At 56.1% G+C, this 22159-nt stretch overlaps 1 protein-coding gene across 1 annotated transcript; it reads left to right on the plus strand.

The window, feature by feature from the left end:
• Positions 1 to 1032: 1032 nt before the first annotated feature.
• Positions 1033 to 16635, plus strand: MEX3A (mex-3 RNA binding family member A). The gene is made up of 2 exons (XM_068174785.1): positions 1033 to 1560; positions 13828 to 16635. The coding sequence occupies exons 1-2, from the start codon at positions 1092 to 1094 to the stop codon at positions 14931 to 14933; spliced, it is 1575 nt and encodes a 524-aa protein (XP_068030886.1). The 5' UTR covers positions 1033 to 1091; the 3' UTR covers positions 14934 to 16635.
• The last annotated feature ends 5524 nt before the right edge of the window (positions 16636 to 22159 follow it).

Genomic DNA, 22159 nt, shown 5'->3' on the forward strand with positions numbered 1-22159 from the left:
ACCCGCTGCATGGTGGGTCCCCAAGGAGCCTCCTCCACGTGTGACACAGGGAATCCCACTGCAGCCCGCTCCACCCAGTGCACAGTGGTCCCACCACAGTCCCTTCCACCCGTGGCATGGCTGATCCCCTTGCATCATCCTCCAGCCGTGTCACAGTGGCTTCCCACGCAGTCCCCTCCACCCGTTCGCTGCACGGCTGGTCCCCTCACACCTCTCTAACCCGTGTCACGGCGTGTACCCCCATCCCCATGTCACGGCATGTCCCTCTGCAGCCCCTCCACCGGTGACATGGTGGATCCTCCTGCATTCCCCTCCCCTGGTGGCACCGCGTGGTCCCCCTGCAGCCCCTACACCCGTGACACAGTGTGTGCCCCTACAGCCCCTCCGCCCTCCGCACAATGTGTCCCCCCACAGCAACGCCCCCTCCGTGTCCCAGGCGGTGCCCCACACCACACTCCACCCATGTCACCGTGGGTGCCCGTGCAGCCTCTCCACTCGTGTCACCGTGGGTCCCCCGGAGCCCCCTCGCCGTGTCCCAGTCGGTCCCCCCAACATCTCACATCCACTCGTGTCACCGTGGGTGCCCACATCCCCCTCCCGGTGTCACAGCGGGTCCCCCTCCCCATACCGCCTGCCCCCGCCACCTCCGCTCCCCGCCGCCCCGGCCCCGCCGCCCCGGTCCCCGCCGCCGCGGGCGGGGGTGTGCCGCGACCGGACTACATCCCCCATCAGCCCGCGGGCCGGGCCGCTCCCGCAGCGCCCAGCCGCCTTCAAACAAAAGAGTTTCCCCCCGCGGGGCCGCGCTCCGCTCCGCGCCCCCCGCACCCCCCGCACCCCCCGGCGGCGGCGGCCGGGGGCGGGGGCGTCGGCGGGGGGACCGCGGTGGAGGCGGCGGGCGCGGGGCTCGGGTTACACGGGAAAGGGGCTTGGCCAGGCGGGGGGCGGGGGGCGGAGGGTCCTTTTCTCTCTCTCGTTCTCTCTCTCTGCCTTTTTTTTCCCTTCTCCCTCCCGAGCTCTTTGTGTCCCCCCCTCCCCTCCTCTCGCCCCCCCCCCCCCCCAGCCCCCAGCCCCCTCCCAAGCCTTTGTTAGCCATGCCTAGCCTGGTAGTCCCAGGGATAATGGAAAGGAACGGGGGTTTCGGCGATTTAGGCTGTTTCGGTGGGAGCGGCAAAGACAGAGCGCTGCTTGAGGATGACCGGGCGCTGCAGCTCGCCCTGGACCAGCTCTGCCTGCTGGGGCTAGGCGAGCCTTCCTCCTCCTCCTCCTCCTCGGCCGTGGTGCTGGTGGAGGACAGCAACAACAACAACAATAACCCGCCGCCGCCGCCGCCGCAGCAGCCCCCGCCGCCGCCGCCGCCGCCGCAGCAGCCGCCGCCGCCGCCGCCGCCGCCGCCCCCGGCGGCCCCGAAGGGCTCGGCGGCGCCCAGCGCCGGGGCGGCGGAGCCCAAGTTGTGCGCGCTCTACAAGGAGGCCGAGCTGCGGCTCAAGAGCAGCTCCAACACCACCGAGTGCGTCCCGGTGCCCAGCTCCGAGCACGTGGCCGAGATCGTGGGACGGCAAGGTGAGCGCCGGGCCCCCGGTACCCCCGATTTCCCCCGGTGCCGCCGCTCGCCGGCCCCGGGACACTCCCCCGCGGCCGGGGGGCCCCGCCGCCGCCCCCGCCGCTCCCTCCCGCCCATTGTTCGGGGCCGGGGCCGCTCGGCCCCGCCGGGGACAAAGCCCGGGGCTCCCGGGTTGTGGGCGGGTGGCCGCGCTCCCGGCACGGAGGTTTTTTGGGAAGGGTGGGATGGGGGGGGGGGTCTGTGGGAATGCTGCGGGGGCTTGTCCGGCTACCGGCACCGGAGCCCCGCGCGCCGCTCCCCGGTTCTGCCGAAGAGCCGATCTCGACCGCGCTCTCCTTAAGAAAAAAAAAAAAACCTGGGAATAAGGCGGGGGAAGGGCGGGGGGTGCAGGCTGAGCCCGGCCCCGCGCCTCGGAGTCCCCCTTTGTTGGCCGGGCGGAGGGGGTGTGGTGGTGCCGGGCTCGGTCCGAGCGGCCGGTGAACGGGTGGGAGCCGAGCTCCTCCCGCCGCCCCCGGGAGCGGGGGGGACCCTGGAGCGGGGGGAACCCGGAGCGGGACCCGCCGTCCCGCGTGGGCCCCCCGCAGCCGCTGCCCGCGCGCCGCCACAGTGATGCTTTTGTTCTCACGGCTCCGTTCGGAGCGAGGTGGAATGGAGGAGGGCTTTAAAAAAAAATACATACATATATATCTATATATCTATATCTATATATATATATATCTCCATACCACACCCACTCTTAAGTCACCCCTCGCCCACCCCCACCACTCCCGGGTGTGCGGTGCGGGGCCCCGCGCCTCCCGTGGGCACTGCGGGAGTCGGGGCACGGCGCTGCTGAGAGAAGTTTTGTGTCGCTACAGAGAAAAAAAAAAAAATAATAATAGTGCGGCTAAGTGTTGGGCTTTTTTTTCTTTCTTTCTTTCTCTGAACAAGTAACTTGACGCTCTGGAAGTGCGATGGGCAGAGCCTGCGGCTCCATGGGCAGATGCTCCCCTGTGGGTTGGGATCGAAGGGCCCTGAGCAGAGGGTTTGTGCTGGCACCCGGGGGGTGATGACCCCCAGAGAAGGGCTGAGGTGGGCAAGGGGAAGCCACGGGGAGAGGGACACAAATGGTTCCTTGCTGGACATCTCTGACGCTAGGGCGTGCGGTTGGAACAATGGGGAGGCTCTGCTTGCTCCCACCCCTGGAGCAAGGGTCCGGTTCCCACGGACCGGTCCCGGTTCTCCGGGATGGAGAGTGGGCAGGAGTCCGGGGGGTGCTGACCTCCCCAAAACTTGGGGCATCTGCAGCCGAGGGAACCGCTCTTGCTCTGGCGTTCACGCTGGGATGGGGGCCCCTCACTGGGGAGATGGGCAGGAAGGGGTGAAGGTCTGGCCCAGGAGATCCCACTGGCCCCGATCCCGATCCTCCCTGTGCTGCCTTCACATTGCCGGGAGTGGAGCGCGGGCAGACACGGTGGGGCTCAGCACCAGCTCTGCACTGGTGTGTGTGAGGCCATGGAGAATCAGGCCCCCTTTGTTTTATAAAGTTGGGAAAGAGGATTCGGCAGGCGGAACCAAGGGGAAATGTGCCAGGGCTGTTTTCTTCCAGGATCTCAGTGCTGCCCCAGACTCCTGAGAAGGGGGTGTGTTTCGATGTGTTCAGAACGCAGCACGTGCCTGTTGTGTCCAGAGCGATGGAGAGGAACGTGGAGACCTGGATTTTTTCCACCATTTTTCGTGTGTGTGTGTGTGTGTGTGAGGGTTTTCCCACATCTGGGAAACTGAAATGTCAGTGTGCCGGAGCTGTGCAGATGCAGCTGTGGCTGTGCTCCTTTGGCTGGTGGGGCAGATGGTGCAGCCTGTGGCCCATCATGGAGGTGGGTGGGATGGATCCTGTGCTGGGGATTCCTTCAGCACAGTTCCTGTAGCTACGGCTCTTCACTCCAGCAGAGATCATGGCCCACACTTGTTTCTAAAGGCCTGTAGGAATGTCTCCACTGTCTCCTATGCCTTGTTTTTGTGTAAAAGGCCGGATTAAGAGGGTCTGGAGCTGGGTGTGGGGCTCCCAGGGGGTTGATTCCTGTACTCTCATGGATGCCTGACCAGGAATCCCAGAATCCCATATTGTCATCCCTTGGGAGTACCACTCCTGTGGGGATGGTTTTCTAGGAAAACAATTGTGTTATAGATACCTGTGAACAGGGTGATAAACATCTTGAAAAAGGGAGGGGGGCAAAAGTAATAATGAAATAAAGATTATTTCACGGCTTTACTTGGTAACAGGGTTTAGCTTTTTCTTCAACTTACTGTTTTCTGAAGAAACATATTATCCCTTCAGATTATTTTATAGTAATATCAACCGTCTATGAAAATGTTCCTCACAGGCAGGCGTGGATATGAGAGACCTGGATCTGGGCATAGGGGCCCTGGTGCACACACTTGGCCATGGGAATTCCACCTGCTATCAGGCCACCCCTCACTTTGCCAAAGGAGTGAAAAGGCACTTGAGTGTAAATAAGGCTCAATCCCGATATATTTTTATTGGAATGTCTGTAAGGGTGGCTTGTGAAGAGGTGTAATCGTGGCAGAGGGGGTGGCTTCGCTCCAAGCCAGAGATGCTGCAGGAACTCAACCTGAGCCTGGCAGCTCCTGCTTTCCCCAGGAGCTGTGAACGTGCCCTGGAGGAGCCAATCCAAGGTTTCCTGCTGGAAACCTTGCTCCAGTTTGTGCTGGGGCTGCTTTGTGCGCTGAATTTGAGCAGCAGCGCGGCCACGAGTCCGCTTGGGGTGGTGGACTGGCTGGGATGAGGTGGTGGGCTGTGGAAAGGGGGATTGGTGGGAACTGGCCAGACAGACTCCTCCACACGGTGCCCCGGGGTCCGTGGCAAAGAGCTGGGTGGCTGCTGGGATGTGCCAAGGGTTGCTTTGCAAACTGGAGGACAGGAAACTGGAAAAGGAAGAATGAGGGGATGAAGTCACAAGAATCCCTTTGACTGGTGCCTGTGGCCCCTGGGCACGGTTGGTAGCCCTGGTTGGAGGTGGAGCGATGACCTCCACGCCTGTCCTCCTGTCGCAGTGGGGGGCAGGGGCAGGAGTGAGTCTCTGCCTGAGTCAGGGCTCCCGCAGGTCATCCCCCCTTCCCCTGGCATGTGTGTGAACTCCAGCTGTGCTGAGTTTGGGTGACCGAACCTCCTGGTGTGTGCCATGGCACGGACAGTGCTCCCTGGTTCTGGAGCCAGTCCAGGCCTGCGTGGCACATCAGGGTGCTCGGTGGCTCTCTTATTTCTCCTCCCAGCTCGCGTTGTGGGTGTCCTGCCTGCAACAGCCTGTCCATGGCTGTGCTGGCTCTCACGGCCATGCCGATGAAATTGTAAAGACAAAGCACTTGGAGGGGTTTGCAGTAGGTTTTTTAGGAGATGGTGGGACATCAAGGGATGTGGGTTGCGATGGGGTGTGCGTGCTGGGAGGAATGGAGAGTGTCTGAAGGGCATCATGTTTTGGTTGTGCCGACTGTGAAATTAGGAAGGGGCAGAGATCGTCAGTCACTGCGGTTCTTCCCTAGGAGTGACCCGAGATGGGTGTGGATTAGCCAGATCAAGATTCGTATCCAACTTTTCTGCCCGCTCCCACAGACAAGCTGGGCTGCTGTCAGTGGAGCCAGGGGAGAGACGGAAGGGCACATTTAAGGCCAGATGTTGTGGTTAGGGTGACATGGTGCTGGTTCTTTGTGTGTCTGGCGTGTGCAGGTGTCGGGAGAAGGTGTGGGGTTGCTTTGGCTTCATGCTGCGTCCTCTCCCAGATAAGACTTTCCCTGTAAGGATTTTTGGACTCTCTAAGGATTTTTGGTCCTTCTAAGGGTTCCTGGTCTCATCACAGTAATAGCATCCATTGTCACCTGTACTCACAGACACCCTTTGATGCAGCACCTCCCAGCCTGCTCCTACCAGCCTGTTGTCACCAGGAATGAGATTATGCGAGAGAGGATCTTAACATAAATTGCTCTTTCTTGGCAAGGTGAAGTCAAATAACAAGAAGCTTCACTAAACCCAGGTGATTGGGTTCTTTGTGTAGCTCCAAACATGCTCCAATGCTTTCAGCATTTAAAAATAGTCCGAGGAAGCCTTTTCCATTGAGGAAGTCTGATGATGGCAGCTCCCCCACCCACCCTGTGGAGGTGGATGTATGTACAGCATCCGAGGAGCAGCGAGGGGAGCAGATCTTCTTGTCTCCTTGCTTCACTGAAATCTTGGATTGAAAGCCACCCGATCTGGTGGGGTCTGAAGACAAACCTCCGGACGCTGCTCTGGCAGCTCGGGATGGGCCGTAAAGGGAGAGAGACATTGCAGTCGGTGTCGGGTCGTTACGAAGTGTTAATGAGAATTGCTCTGAATTCACACCGGGGAAAAGTGCGGAACGGGATCGACTTTGCGCTGTTTGAACTGGAGGTGGGAGGAGAAAACGGGTCTGGGAGGGAGACAAAGGGAATTTTCTAGGGAGACACGCACGCTCTCCCCCGCGCATGGGATCGGGCGGCCGGCTGCCGCGCTGACCGAGTGAACCGCGCCGCAGCGCAGCCGCCCGGAATCTAGGGCAGTGGCAAAGCGTGCTGTCACTGGGTGGGGGCCCCCGCCTTTGTCTGGCAGCCCCCTCCCCGCGTCCCCCCGCTGCTCGCCATGCCCCGCTTCCCCCGCGCTCTGCCCGGCTCCGGCTCGGCTCCGCGCAGGATTGTGCCATGGGCACACCCACTCCACGCCATGCATCGCTGCCGGGGCTGGGGGCTTCCACTTCCCAACTTTCCTCCGCCTTGTGATTGTCTGTGGCGCTGGGTTTTTTATTTTTTTTTTTTTTTTTTCTGTTGGGTGTTTTGGTGGGGTTTTTCTTTTATAAACAACTTTCATCTCACAACGTGAAAAAGCGTAAAATCGCCGCGCTGGAACAAGGCGGTTGCTGGTTTTCCTGGCATGGTGTGTTGGGTGGTGTTTTTCCCCTTCTTGTAAACACAACTTGCATCATCAGGACAATAAACGCTCCGCGCAAAGATATTTAGTTGGTTGGTTGTGGTCCTTTTGTGTGCATTTGTGTTTTTTGACACCACTTTCATCAGGTCTTCAATGCAGCAAAACCTTACCCCACAGGCCGTCAGGAGGGTTTATTTGTGAAGTTCTTTGTGTGCTTGTCTTTTAACAAGGCTTTCATGTTAACGGGGAAAAGAATGCCCCACCTTACCCGAGGTAGCTGAGGGTTGTTTATTTTATGATCCTCTTCAATTTTATGACTACAGTAGAAAAGAAGACCAAGTTCTAATTTGCCCTTAGACCCTCTTGCACCCCACTAGCAGCGCCAGAAGGGACTGCGTGGGGTATTCGCAGGTGTAATTTGTATCTGTGCTGTGTAACGGTGCCTTGCCATAAATGAGAAGGGGGATAAAAAGCTTTTGTCTGTAGAGATTACTTTGTATCTGATGAAAACAAGAAATATCAGGACCTGGAGTGATTTGTGGGGTGTGTTTTCCAAAATAAAACCACAACACAGTCAATCAAACAAAAAGATCCACCTCGGGGTTGGCTCCGGAGATGTTTGCTGTGGCTGGTACAGCTCCTCTGGTGCCTCCAGGGTCAGGGTCATGCTCCTGGGCTGGAGGTGCCAGTTGGTGCCAGGTGGGAGCCTCTAGACTGCATCAGTAACAGAATATACCTGTGCAGGATGTGGCCTTGTGGCAGCGCCGAGGAGAAGGTCATCAGCAGGTCTAACTCTGAATTTACACCAAAGTGAAATGATTTGAGGGCTCTGCTCCGCAGGCACAGCTGTGCGTGATGGCACTGTCCTGGTGGCATTGTCACCGTGGTGCTGTGCTGGGCACATCCCTTCCATGCTCTGATCATCCTCTGCCCGCTGATGGAGCAGCGCCTGGGAGCCTTGGGGTAAACCCTGCTGAGGTCCCGTGAAAAAAACACCGGTTTGGGGCTGCCCAGAGTGAGAACATTTGGGATGGGTTCATGCCAAGGAAACGACAGCTAGATCAGAGGCATCCAGCACCCTCGTGTCCCTTGTGAGCAGCTGTCTTTGCTGGAGAGGTGAACCAAGCTCCTAGAGCTTTCTCTGTTAATTTTGATGGATTCGGTGCCGTGATGCAGGGGAAAGCAGAGATGAGAAGGTGGCTGTGCATCCAGATCTCCCCCTGACCCCCACCACCCATCTTGGCAATGTCTAGACTCAATTTATTTATATGTTTTCAGCCAGAGATGGCTGCTGTGCGGATTAATTCCAGTTAGCTGGCTGGTCTGGGTGCCAGAGGCTCTCCACTCCTCCAGGGTTTGGTCCTGTGTGGGAATGTTTGTGATGTACTCAGGTAATTTGCAAACACGTTTACTTTGAGTCAATTGGTAATCAGTGAAATTAAAGAGAAAAAAGGGTGAGGGGAGGAACTGAGCTTATAGCCTCCTTCATGAAATGCTTTGGGATCTGCATTATTGACAAAACCCAGGATAATAGAAGGTAGGCTGTGGAAACACAATGAGAAAGGGCTTAATTCTCTGTTAAATATAAAAATCTAAGTGGCAGGGGTCTGCCAGGGATGGACACACTGATGTCTGTGTGCTGCCACAACGAGGAGAACATACACCAAGTTATGTATTGGTGCTGCTTTCACGGGTCCCTTTCTTCCCTTAGCTTCATTTTGACACCACCTGCTAGGCAATTCCCTCCCTCCCACCTCCCTCCCCTTTGAATAATCCCCCGAGTAAAATGCTTTGTTACATGGTGTTTTCAAATTTCAGTTATGCATGAAGGGAAAGTGTCAAGAAAACACCCCATGCGGGACAAATTTTGTTCGGAATAAGCACATCGGGGTGTGCTGCCCATCTGGCTGGCATGTCATGGGCCACATCCTGATCCAGATGTGCTCCATCAGAAAAAGGTGACCTCAAAGCAGGCTCAGCCCCTTTTTTTTTAGTGTGCAGAGCAGTCAGGCATGGGGCTGAGATGGGCCCGGAGCCTTGGCACTAGGTGAGTAAATCACGTTGAAGCCCAGCCTGGTTTTAGCTGATGTAAACCAGTGCAGCGCCCCTGGAAGTTGTGGAGTTCTCTGGATTTGGGCTGCTGATGGTTTGGCCATTGTCTGTGCCAGCTCAGAGCTGCTGAAGGTCGGGGCCGCTGAGCCCGCTGCCCTGCTGGGCTTGCTGGAGTTGGTCTAATTTCCTAGGAGGTGATTTTCTCCTGTTTTTAAGCACAGGATCCCCATCTGTCTGTCTCCACAAAGCTGGCTTTCCCGTCTGCAGGCCTGCACAGAGACCCTCCCTCCTCCCCCCCTTCTCACACCACCGACTGCACCACGCGTCCTTTTGTCCGTTCCAGATCCTCCTTCCCCTCCCTCTTGCCGTGCTCTCTCCTTGCCCACCTTCCTTTTGCCGTTTTGGGGTGTCTTGGCTTTGCTCCCACACACCTCATTCTCCTCCTCCTCCCTTGGAGGGATCAGGGTGTGCCTCTCCCTCGATTTCCACCACCTTTGCTCCATGCCTAACTCCCTCCCACTCCTGCAGCTCGTGTAACGCGCTTACATTTGCCCTCGTTCATGTGTATTCCTTGCCACTGCTCCCTTCCATCTGTCCCCAGCATGGAGCTCCTGTCCTTTGTCACCGCTCCGCCTGCCTGACCCTCCCTGTCGGCGCCGTGATGGTCTCCTGTCCTGCCGGGCTCAGATCCTTCTCCCCCACGCGCCGTCCTTGTCCCACAGCTCAGAGCAACGCGGGAGCCCCAATCCCAGCCGTGCCTCACGCCTGCCCGAGGTCTTTTCTGCACAGGAGAGCGAGCCTGGCGCTCCAGAGGCAGAGCGCGGGTCACTGCGGAATTCCACGGCGCTCCTGCAGCCCGGGGTGATGCACGGGGAGGCATTTTCAGCTTGATGCCTGCTGTGAACACCCCTTGTCTCTCCATGTGATGCTCTGGTGATATCCCTGGGGAAATGGTGGCATCTCGGTTAATCTTCCTAAGATGGAATCTCCCTCTTTGGAGAGGGAGCGAGCAGCCCAGGAGCGGGGCAGGGAAATGTCTGCCAGCGGTGGGTCAGGGACAGCCCAGCCTGCCGGGGGTGCCAGAGGGCATGGGGGACCTCTCAGGGTTTGATCCAGCTCTCCTTGGGATGAACCTTTATTATGGATTTTGCCTGCGTGGGTTTATCCTACAGCTGAGCTGTGCCTGGCTCCATGAGGTCCTGTCCTTTGAGTTTCCTGGGAACTAATAGCACACCACTGGGTGACACTGGTCCACATGGGCTGTTTGGAAACTTTACTCAACAAAGCATCACAAATGTACCTCACGGTGCAAACTCCAAGGAGTAACCCGTGAGCTATGCTGGATTTGGCAGGGGGTGGATTTGCTTTGGATTTGGATTTTCCCAGATCCTTCTTTGTGCCAGATCTGGCATATCCATTCCCCAGGAACATGGAATTCCTGTTTCAGAGATGGGTTTACTGCAGCAGCGCTGTGATGCGGAACTAGGAGGAAATTTTGCAGGAGCACAAGGCAGGAGACAGCTCTTCCTGCTCCAGAAATGGGAAATGAGGCTCTGGGAGCTGAGGTAGCTCTGAGGAGTTAAAAATCACAGTGGGAGTTGACAGTGAAGTTCTGATTTACCGGCGTGTGTCCCGTGCTGCTGCCAAGACCCTCCGAGGGGCAGTGGGTTCACGGCCGTGCCGGGGGCCGTGCGTGCCCGCGCTTGCCCAGGGCTGTGCCCGGTGCCCGTGTGCTGCTGTGCCCACTGCCGGCACAGTGCCATGCCCGGTGCCCGTGTGCTGCCGTGCCTGCTGCTGGCACAGTGTCGTGCCTGGTGCCCATGTGGTGCCATGCCCAGTGCCCGTGTGATGCAGTGCCTGGTGCCTGTGCTGTGCCTGGTGTCTGTGCAGCACCGTGCCCAGTGCCTGTGCAGTGCTGTGCCCAGTGCCTGTGCTGTGCCCTGTGCCCGCGGTGTGCCCGGTGCCTGTGCAGTGCTGTGCCCGGTGCCCGTGCTGTGCCCTGTGCCCGCGGTGTGCCCGGTGCCTGTGCAGTGCTGTGCCCAGCGCTGTGCCTGGTGCCTGTGCAGTGCCGTGCCTGGTGCCCGTGCTGTGCCCAGTGTCCGTGCAGCACCATGCCCAGTGCCTGTGCAGTGCTGTGCCCAGTGCTCATGCTGTGCCCGGTGCCCGCGGTGTGCCCAGTGCCTGTGCAGTGCTGTGCCCAGTGCTGTGCCTGGTGCCTGTGCTGTGCCCAGTGTCTGTGCAGCACCATGCCCAGTACCTGTGCAGTGCTGTGCCCAGTGCCCGTATTGTGCCTGGTGCCCGCAGTGTGCCTGGTGCCTGTGCAGTGCTGTGCCCAGCGCTGTGCCTGGTGCCCGTGCTGTGCCCAGTGTCCGTGCAGTGCCCAGTGCCTGTGCAGTGCTGTGCCCAGTGCCCGTGCTGTGCCTGGTGCCTGTGCAGTGCCGTGCCTGGTGCCTGTGCTGTGCCCAGTGCCTGTGCAGTGCCCGGTGCCCACAGTGTGCCCAGTACCTGTGCAGTGCTGTGCCCAGTGCCCGTGCTGTGCCTGGTGCCCGCGGTGTGCCTGGTGCCTGTGCAGTGCTGTGCCCAGCGCTGTGCCTGGTGCCCGTGCTGTGCCTGGTGTCCGTGCAGTGCCCAGTGCCTGTGCAGTGCTGTGCCCAGTGCCGTGCCCAGTGCCTGTGCAGTGCCGTGCCTGGTGCCTGTGCTGTGCCCAGTGCCTGTGCAGTGCCCGGTGCCCACAGTGTGCCCAGTACCTGTGCAGTGCTGTGCCCAGTGCCCGTGCTGTGCCTGGTGCCCGCGGTGTGCCTGGTGCCTGTGCAGTGCTGTGCCCAGCGCTGTGCCTGGTGCCCGTGCTGTGCCTGGTGTCCGTGCAGTGCCCAGTGCCTGTGCAGTGCTGTGCCCAGTGCCGTGCCCAGTGCCTGTGCAGTGCCGTGCCTGGTGCCTGTGCTGTGCCCAGTGCCTGTGCTGTGCCCGGTGCCCACAGTGTGCCCGGTGCCTGTGCAGTGCTGTGCCCAGTGCTGTGCCTGGTGCCTGTGCAGTGCCGTGCCTGGTGCCTGTGCTGTGCCCAGTGTCTGTGCAGCACCATGCCCAGTACCTGTGCCCGGTGCCCGTGGTGTGCCCAGTACCTGTGCAATGCTGTGCCCAGTGCCCGTGGTGTGCCTGGTGCCCGCGGTGTGCCCAGTGCCTGTGCAGGGCTGTGCCCAGTGCTGTGCCCGGTGCCCGTGCTGTGCCCGGTGCCTGTGCAGTGCTGTGCCCAGTGCCGTGCCTGGTGCCCGTGCTGTGCCCGGTGTCCGTGCGGCGCCGTGCCCAGTGCCTGTGCAGCGCTGTGCCCGGTGTGAGCACAGCTGGCCGGGCTGAGCGTGCTCCACGCCGGGCACTGCTGGATGCAGCGGCTGCCGCGGCGCCTGTGAGCCCAGGGAGTCGTTGCTGCCAGCTCTGGTGGCACCAGGCTGTTTCCATCGCCACAGGTGTGGGCTTCAGTTCTTGCCAATGATACGGGGTGCTGGGATCGCTGCTCTCCAGGGAGCACCCCGATGTCACCAGCCTCTGTCTCACAGGGGAGCTGTGGGTGAGTGGCAGCCCTGAGCTCCCAGCCTGAGAGATGCTGTTATTTATCAGGATCTGTAGAAATAATAATGTTCCAGCCCAGGAGCTGAGGAATCTGCATTTGGTGGTTGCAGAGGCATCGTTTGCAGGTCATTGTGCGTTGAAGTGTGATGTCAGTGGAGTGTATGGAGAAAACCTGCTGGTGCCAGGTAGTCAGAGGACGTACAGGAGATGGTCTTTCCTGGGGAGAGAAGGTGGGGTAGGAGGTGCTGGGGGATCTCACAGAAGTTCCAGTGCTGTGTCCTCATCCTCTGGTTCTGTGAGCCCTGCGTCAGACACTCAAATCCTCGGGAAACCGCAGCAAAGTGCTCACCTCACTTCATCTGCATGGGAGAATCACAGGTTTTAACTTTTCATTGAGACTGAGCTTAGAGCACACCTCCTGCAGAGGAACCCCCAGCCTGCACTGGAGCTTGGTGCCAGGCTTCAGAAATGCCTCAGGGCACCAAGTGAGGCTTTGTGAGAGACGGGTCTGAGGGGCAGGACAGCAGCAAGGAGGGGTCCAGGAGTAGTTTGGAGAACTGTGCCACATCTATAAAAACTCTTAGTTGCTTGATGGCATCCTGGTGTCATCTGGGAATCTGAAGTTATCAGCTGGATCAAGACCCTCCAAAAGATTATTTGGAAGCCAAAACACACTGGAAAGTCTTTTGCCCTTTTTGGGAAAGCAGAAGGCTGTTTTCTGAGCTGTGAGGAGCTGGGGGAATGGGCTTGGTGGGTTCTAGGATTTGGGGAATGGCCTCAATGGGCTCTGGGACGTGGATACTGGTACACAAAAGCACCGCTTGGCCAGTGATCTCGAGAGAGGGTCTGAGCACCTGGAGCTCAGTCTTTGCACAGCCTGCTCTGGGGCTCACAGGAGGGCAGCCCTGCCCCATTTCTTCCTGTTTCAGCCCCAAAGCAAATCCTGGCCTCCTGCTACCCCTGGCCATCTAGTTCTGCTGGCATTTGCAGTCCTGCCATAGCTGCAGTGGGGAGTCCCATACTGCTGCATCTCTGCAACTCCCCTCCAAACTTGTCCCCCTAAAGTTCACAGCATTCACCCTAAAACCTCCTCAGCAGTGCCAAAATCCTCTGGCTCTCTGGAGTCAAGGTCGGCGACTCCCCTTGGGATCTGGCACAGGGTGGCCAAGGGGCTCCACATTGGCCATCCAGGCTGTGGGACTGGCATCCCTCTGTTCTCCTGTGACCTCCAGGCTGCTCCATGCATTAGCCCTGTCCCCAGAGCCCAAGAATGACCATTGTCTCTGGGGGGCCACCCTGGGGCTCTGGGGACAGGCCTTGTCACGGAGACCACTGACAGCCGGGGTGGATCCTCCGTTACTCCGTGGTGTTGGGGTGTGTGGAAGGGAGATCTTAGGGATGACTGCTGAGGGAAGGCACTCGGGGGGGGATGGTGTGGCGGGGTGCAGCACACAAAATGGTGATCCCCATTTGGGGGATGAAGGAGCATGGCACTCCTGAGGGGAGGGAGTCTCTGGGAATGGTGAGGGTGGACCTCCCTCTGGCATTTCCCTTCAGGGTTAGGGGGATAGGGCCTTTTCCTTGTTCCACGTCCTGCGCAGTGGCTGCCAGGTGGCACAGGAGGCTGTGGCCACTCAGCCCAGTGTCCTGCAGAGCAGGGCAAGCTGTGGGACATCCTCGTTAACTGCTGTGCCTTCTTCTCTTTCTTCCCAAGGCTGCAAGATCAAAGCCCTGCGGGCGAAGACCAACACCTACATCAAGACCCCGGTGCGGGGGGAAGAGCCGGTCTTCATGGTGACAGGGCGGCGGGAGGACGTGGCCATGGCCCGGCGGGAGATCATCTCGGCGGCCGAGCACTTCTCCATGATCCGGGCCTCCCGCAACAAGGCGGGCACCACCTTCGGCAGCGCGCCCACCCTGCCGGGGCAGGTCACCATCCGGGTGCGCGTGCCCTACCGCGTGGTGGGGCTGGTGGTGGGCCCCAAGGGAGCCACCATCAAGCGGATCCAGCAGCAGACCAACACCTACATCATCACGCCCAGCCGAGACCGGGACCCTGTCTTTGAGATCACCGGCGCGCCGGGCAACGTGGAGCGCGCCCGGGAGGAGATCGAGACACACATTGCGGTGAGGACAGGCAAGATTCTGGAGTACAACAACGAGAACGACTTCCTCTCCAGCAGCCCTGACTCCGGCATGGAGAACCGCTACTCCGAGGCTTGGCGGGTCCACACGCCAGCGCCGGGCTGCAAGCCCCTCTCCACCTTCCGCCAGAACAGCCTGGGCTGCATCGGCGACTGCTCTGTTGACCCCGTCTATGAGACCCCCCGGCTGAACGACCAAAACGACTTCAATTACGGTTACCTCTTCCCCAACTACGGTGTGAACAAGCAGGATTTGTACTACGGGGTGCCGGAGTCAGGGGCCCCGATGTGGGCTGGGCAGGAGAACACCAACCCTGTCTCGGTGCTCTTCTCGAAGCAGCAGCGCTCCAGCAGCACCGGCACCATCCATCCCAACTCCCACCGCTCGCCGTCCTCCTCCATCCCGGAGCCCAGCCTCTCCGGGCTGCCCCGGCGGTCGCAGGGGGAACCGCTCCAGGGGTTTTCCAAGCTGGGAACGCCCGCCGCTGCCCGGACGTCCGTGGCCAGCAGCCGCGAGTGCATGGTGTGCTTTGAGAGCGAGGTCACGGCCGCGCTGGTGCCGTGCGGCCACAACCTCTTCTGCATGGAGTGTGCCGTGAGGATCTGCGAGAGGACTGATCCCGAGTGCCCCGTCTGCCACGCGGCAGCCACTCAGGCCATTAGAATATTTTCCTAAAGAGACAGAGCAGGGCATTGGGGGGGGTGGGGGTAGGAAGGGAGAGTGCGGGGGGGGTCCATGAGAGAAAAATGATGATGATAATAATAATAATAATAATAATAATGATGATAATAATAATAATAATAATGACATCTGAAGAACAAAAAAATGAATGAAAGAATAAATTAATTTAAAGAAGAAGAAGAAGAAGAAGAAAAAGAAGAAAAGAAAAGAAATTATTTTACAAGCAATGTATGTTATTTTTTAAAAAAAATAAGCGAATAATAAAATTAAAGTGAATAACAAAGCCAGAAATTTTGAAGGGCGAACAATGCTCCAGCCTGCAATGTCTTTTGTAAACCAAGTACTCAGAACGCACACTCGGATCTCGCAAGCAAAGCAGTTTAGTTCAGTTTTTTTTGGTGGTGAGATTGGGACTTCTTGGTGATGACCAAGCCAGGCCACCTGGATCGACTGTGGGGGGGAGCAGGGATGCAGGGAGGGCCCTGCCAGCCTTTCTCCAGTCACCTTCAACCTTTGTCTTGGCCTGAAGCCCCCACTCTCCTCCCCCCAGGGTTGTCGGCCCAACTGGGAGCTCAGAAAGAAACAACAGAAGGAAAGGAAAACGGATGACAGGGATTTAGAAGAACAAGAAAGAAACCATCAACCTCTGGGAACCTGTTAGAACGAGGGCACAACTGTATTACCTCAAAGATTTAAACAAAAAAAAAAAAATCACAGCTAAAGAACTTTTATTGTTTTCCTTTTTTTCTAAAAAAATCCCAAACAAAAAACACAAAAAAAAGAAAATCGAAAAAAAGAAGGTGAAGAAATAAAAACGACGCCAGTGAAACTGAAGAAGGTTTGGAAGAACCTATTGGGATCACACCAGGCGACGAGCATTTATTTTGTTATTCTGAGCCACCGTGGAGTCTGGAACTTTGTTCTTTTTTCCTTATCCAAGCAGGGATTTGTTCATCAGTCCAATCAGGAGTCACTAACAGGGTATTTCCAAAGCATTCCCGAGTTCCCGTCCATGGGGGGAGTGCATCGACTTCCACGTTTCCGTAGGTCACTTCATTCTTTCCTCCAAGTGATGCCAGCTGCAGCTACACACACCACACACACACACACACACACAGAGAGAACATTGTGCTTTTCTTTTCTTTAAAAACATACCTATTGCACCAAAACCTAAGAGAGACGATCATGCAATACAGGCAATGAGCCCATATGAAACCAACATGCATCCCAACAGAGAGCAAAAAAAAAAAAAAAAAACCCCGAGTTTATAGAGATAATTTTGTTGTCGTCGTTTTTAAACTGGACCAAAACTTTTGTTACCCAAACCGAGTAGGGGAAAAAAAAAAAAAAAACAAAAAAGAAGAAAAAGTATTTCTTTATGGACCAAAACCTCTTCAGCTGTCCTTTTCCTGGATCTTCCTGAGGTTGGCCACTTTTATATATTATATTTTTTTCAGAACGAAACAAAACAGAAAAAAAAATTGCCTTGTTGAACATCCTTTAATCATTTCAAGACTCCTGGTTTTGTTAAATGAGATACTTTAAAACCATTGGGAAGTGGGAGAGGATGGGCTTCAGATCTGGCTCCTGTGCCAACGCATGCAAGGTGCAGGCCAGCACCTTGACTCCATCAGGTTTGTTCAGCTGGTCTGTGGATGCCAAAATGCTGTGATGTTAAAAATGTGTTGGATTGACCTATTGAGTACCAGTACACCCAGCTATAAATATATGTGTGTATATATATATATGTATAGGCACTTAATTAATCAAGCACCTATATATATATATATATATGTGTGTATATAAACCCATATATATAATTTTTCTCCCACTACCACCACTTCCCCATTTCCTACCCCTCAACTTCTGCTCACAGATCCTGGACTCTGATTTAGAACTGAACCAACAAGTTTCACAACTTGGCACAGACAGTTCTAACATCAAAAAAAAAAAAAAAAAAAAAGAAAAAAAAACAACAAACAAGCAAAAAAAAAAAAACCACCTGAGATTTTTTTTATTCCCTTCAGTTACAGGAGACTTTATTTTCATCGTGATAATGTTCCTGGGAACATCCTCCCTTCTGCTTGGTTTGCTGCCACTTGCTCCCAGTTGCTGCCTGTGCCCTGGCACAGTGGGCTCGGGCCAGCCGTGGCTGCAGCCACTGAAGGGGCTGAGCTCACTGTGCTGGGGTGGGTGCTGCTGGTGCTGTGTGCTGATAAAGATCCACTTTTGATCTTCAGATACCAGTTGGAGGGTTTGAAATGACGGTGGGATGATGGGATGCCTCCACTGTTTTGCATCAACAGTGATATATTCCGAAGGGGCAGATTAGAGGGGTGGACAATGTTCCCAGGCTGTAGTAGATGCTGACGTTTTGGAAAAAGTAGAGACAAAAGTAACCACGCCGTGCTAACGGGACGCTGTCAGGCAGGATTGGTACTCCCCTCCTCCCCAAAGCTCTGAGAAGCCCCTGGCCGTGCGGCGCGGCCGTTCACACCCGCACCGGGTCGGGATGCGAGCACTTCCTGGGGGAAGGCGCCGTGTTTTGCACCCACTGCTGTGGGTCCTACAGGGTGATGGAGGGCTGGGGTGCTCTGGATGAACCCCCAGAGCCCCCATGCCCCCGAATTGTCCTGGGGCACAGCCGTCCCTCCCCGTGGCAGCGTGGCCTCAGCAAAGGCTTCGGAGGCCCGGCCAGCACTGGCCACATCCTTCCTAAAACGGACCCATTCTCATTCAAAATCTGGCCGCAGTTTGGTCCCAGTTAAGGGAAGGGAGAGGAGGACATTCTGTTTTCTGGGAACCTCTCCCCTCCCCAGTGCCACCTTCTCCATCACGTCCTGCCCTCCCCACCCCAGGGTTGTATTTTATTCCGTTCATGGCGCAAAATTCTCCCGCTGATGTAGAGAGAGTGGTTGAAGCACGAGCTGGGGGGCGGGGGGTGGGGGTCGGGGGGTGGGCAGGGGGATCAGCCACCCTTCAGAGGGGCGTTCAGAAATGTTGGTGTTGGTGCTGGAGGGGCTGAGCTGGACGCGGCGGTGGCCGCAGCCCCGCGCCGCTGTGTTAGTGAGTGAGTAGTCGTTCTTGGCTGAGTGGAGTCTGTTCGTGGTAATGTGAGCAAGTTCTTGATCAATGTCTTTATTTGATGCCAGGTTGTGAAGAGGTGGGTGGGAGTGGGGAGGGGGGAAGGAGACCCCTGTGTTGGGGACCTGGGGTGGGGGGACCTGTTCTAGCACTGACTGTAGGGGGGTGGGGAATGGGGAAGGCACAGGGGGCTCACCTCTGCTCCTTGTACCTCCTCCCTCACCTTAACAAGCGAAAACGATGTAAAAGCCTCCTGCATGCTGAAAAAAATGTTAGAGAAAAAAACAAAACCCCTTTCTTTAAAAAAAATAAAATAAAATAAATAAAAGAAGGGAAAAAAAAATAATAATCATGACCCAAACAAACGTCCAATGCTTGCTGTTGGGAACCGGAGTGGGGCTGTCCTGGGGGGGCTGCCCCTCTCTGCAGATGAGGTTCCTACTCAAGTCTCCAAGTTGGCCTTTAATAAAATCTTCAGTTCCAATAACCTTTATATATATATATATATATATACACATATATATATACATATACATATATATTAAAAAAAAGCTTGATGTAGCAGTTCTAGTTTAAAATGAATAGAAGTATTTCGGCCCCTGTTTTATTTTGATTTTTCCCTGTCCCCTGCTTCCCGCTGTACCCCCCACCGACTCCATATTTTGATGTAGCAACTTTGGAAGAAAGAAAAAACAGGCGCTGTAAATGCACCGAGAGCTACCTCTGCCTCGAGTGGGGGCTGCAGGGAACTCGGGGGGCTCGGGCCTCTCCCTGGCCCCATGGGGCACCCAGAGAGGGGCAGCCCGGGCCCTGCCTGTTGGCATCCATGGGGAGCCCGGTTGCGGGGCTTAAACAACAAATTTGCGTAATTTTTTTTTTTCCTCTTTTTAAATATATGTATATATATAAAAATCTTTAAAAAAAAAATAATAAAAACAAAAAACAAGAAAAATGCCCATGACCTTAACTATTTGCTCTGACTTGTATCTTCCTTGATAGGTGACTAAAAATGGCTTGTTGGTCTAATTCACCAGCAATAACGATAACTAAATACAGCCCCCTCCTCCTGCACCCATCCCTTTTCTGCAGCGCCCACCGAACCGGGTCCTTGCACTTCTCCCCTTCCCTCCCACCGCGAGGACGCCCTTGGTGACCCCTTCTTGCAGTGTGAACCGACTGGACTGACCCTCGCTGGCTTCAGCTGCCCCCACGATCCTTCCCAGGCTTTTGGGCTAACCCCCTCGGGGTGCTGAAGCGATGGGGACACCCCACTTTGCGCCTGGGCTGGAGGGAGGCAGGTGGAACTGGGACCCGATGCGCCAAACCGCGTCTTCCTCCCTCTGGGTTAGGAGCAGCAAGACCCTTGTGGGAAGCCTGGTCTGTGAGACCTCCATCCTCCAAAATCACGTCCCACCAAAGCAGGGTGGGCTCCTGGGAGCGATGACAGGACACGGGCACCCCCCGAGCGGGGCCGGTGCCAGCGGGCGCCGCTGGTTTCCCCTCGGCCCAGCTGGGGAATGGGGAGATCCCCGGGGTTTGCATCAGCCCGTGGGGCAGCTGGAGCCGGGGTGGGGACCGAGGTGACCCGTGCTGTGCCGTGCTGTGCCGTGTGGATGCTGCTGGTGGTGGTCTTTGCGAGGCAGCGACACGAGGGCACAAGCAGTGGCACCGAGGGCAGGTGCCCAAAACCCGGGGCTGGGAGCAGAGAGGGCAGAGCTGCGCTGGAAGGCGCTGAGCTGCTGGCAGGACGTGTCCAGGTCCAGGCAGGACATGTCCAGGTCTGGGCAGGATGTGTTCAGGTCCGGGCAGGACGTGTCCAGGTCCAGGCAGATGTTCAGGTCCGGGCAGGACGTGTCCAGGTCCAGGCAGGAGATGTTCAGGTCTGGGCAGGAGATGTTCAGGTCTGGGCAGGAGATGTTCAGGTTCAGGCAGGACATGTCCAGGTCCTGGCAGGAGATATTCAGGTCTGGGCAGGAGATATCCAGGTCTGGGCAGGACATGTCCAGGTCTGGGTAGGACATGTCCAGATCCTGGCAGGACGTGTCCAGGTCCAGGTAGGACATGTCCAGGTCCTGGCAGGAGATATTCAGGTCTGGGCAGGAGATATCCAGGTCTGGGTAGGACATGTCCAGGTCCTGGCAGGACGTGTCCAGGTCCAGGTAGGACGTGTCCAGGTCCTGGCAGGACGTGTCCAGGTCCAGGTAGGACGTGTCCAGGTCCTGGCAGGACGTGTCCAGGTCCAGGCAGGCTCAGCCCCGTGTGGGGACAGAGGGGCTGTAGCGGGGTGCCCACCCCGTTCAGCACTGGGATTTCCACTCGTGTTTTGCCAAACTGCCGCCGACTTCAGCGCTGGCTGCAAACGAGGAGCGCGGGCTTGGGGCTGTGCTGGATTTGGGACTCATCCTGTGAGTTTTCCTTGTGGACGTGACCTCCTGGGTGGAACTGAGCTGTGACAGGGCTGTGGGAGCGAGGGCTCCCCGGTCCCTTTTCGGGGTCCTGCCGTGTCCCCCAGAACTGCGTTTTTGGGCAGTGTTTGTGAGCTGTCGTGGCGGGGACAGCGACTGCTGGACAAGGGACGGTGCTGGGGAGCGGGTGACAAAACCTAACAAAGGGAAACGGAGGGATAAAGTAATATCATGCTGTGATGTCATCCTCATCAACATAAATTATATAGAGAATAGTGTGTATTATAATGCATAACAAAAGAAAGGAAAAAGAACCAAAATTGGATTTATAGTTAATGAGGAGATACTATAAAAATATCTTGTCCTAGCTCCCTTTTGCAAAAGTATTTTTCAGCTGGAGGGATATCTATTATTTTTTTCTCTTTTCTTTCTTTCTTAAAAAAAATAATAATCTTCATACATACAAAGGCTCAGACTGTTAATATTGTTAACCTCTGAAATCAAAATACTCCAACCTGTTTTGTTTGGTGTTTGAAGGGTTTATTTTGATGCATTTCCTGGTGTTTTTTAAAGAGAGAGAGAGGAGGGAAAAAAAGATTTTAAAATTAGAACATTTCTTTATAATTTAATATTCTATTTTAATAAATGCATTTATTACATGTAAATGTAGCAAGGAACTGGGCTAATAAAAATACTTTTTATTAGGTAATTTATTATAAGAAAAAAGGATATTTTATTTTATGATAAAGTGATCCTTAAAAGTTTAGAAGGTTTAGAATATATGTAGGTTAAAAAATACATTTGTATCCAGAGTATTGCTTAAAAAGTGTTTTTAATATATGTTTCATTTTTCGTGTGTGCGTGTGTGTATGTAAAGGTGATAGTTATGGTGCAGATAGCCCTTTCCGCAAATAAGAAATTAACACAGTTGGATGTATTTAAACAACAAAAAAAGAGAAAGATTAAAAAAGGTAACTAAAAACAGAGAAGTAGAAGAGAAAAACCACTATAAACCCAAGCCTGTGGCTGCTCCATCTGGGAATCCCCTTGGAAAAGGTGGAGGTCTGGGTGGATTTGGGCTCGGGGCTGGCTCTGGGGCAGTCTGGGCGGCATCACCCCGCCCTGGCCCTGGCGAGCCCCGGCCCTGCTGTGGCACAGAGGAAGAGGTGGCACAGCCCTTCCTGGGCACCCTGAGCATCCCAGGGTCCCACCCAACCTGAGCCACCTCCCAGGCGGGCGCTGGGGAACAGATTTTCCTCCTGCTGTGGTTCCCTGGGACAGGGGCTTGTGGAGAGCTGGCTGCTCGCAGGGCAAAGCTGGCACTGCCCAGCTGCCCACCCTCCTCCTCCTTGTTGCCAGCACTGCCAGCCTGATCCCGTCCCGGGGAGCCGGAGGAGTTTTGTCCTTGATCTGGTTGCAGAGAGCCCAGTGTAATGCGAGGATTTGTGGTCCTTTCCCCAGCCTTGCCAGGCAGAACTGATGGTCACTGCTGGCACAGACACCCGCTGGACGCGCTCCTGGGGGCTCTGCGTGGTCACTCTTGCCTCCCTTTAGGCTTTGGCTCCGTCTCTTCCTGTGCTGGGCGGGTTGCAGGGACAGGAGGGTTCGGTGCCAGTGTTCAGGCACGATCTTGAGAACATCCGTGGTCATTCCTTTGGAGCTTGTGCCGCACCAGAGCCGTGCACTTGTCGTGGTGCTTGGACCAGCCAGGGGCTGAGCTTGCACAGAGCT

Source organism: Anomalospiza imberbis, chromosome 29 (genome assembly GCF_031753505.1).
Source record: "Anomalospiza imberbis isolate Cuckoo-Finch-1a 21T00152 chromosome 29, ASM3175350v1, whole genome shotgun sequence".
In the NCBI taxonomy this organism is placed as follows: Eukaryota; Metazoa; Chordata; class Aves; order Passeriformes; family Viduidae; genus Anomalospiza; species Anomalospiza imberbis.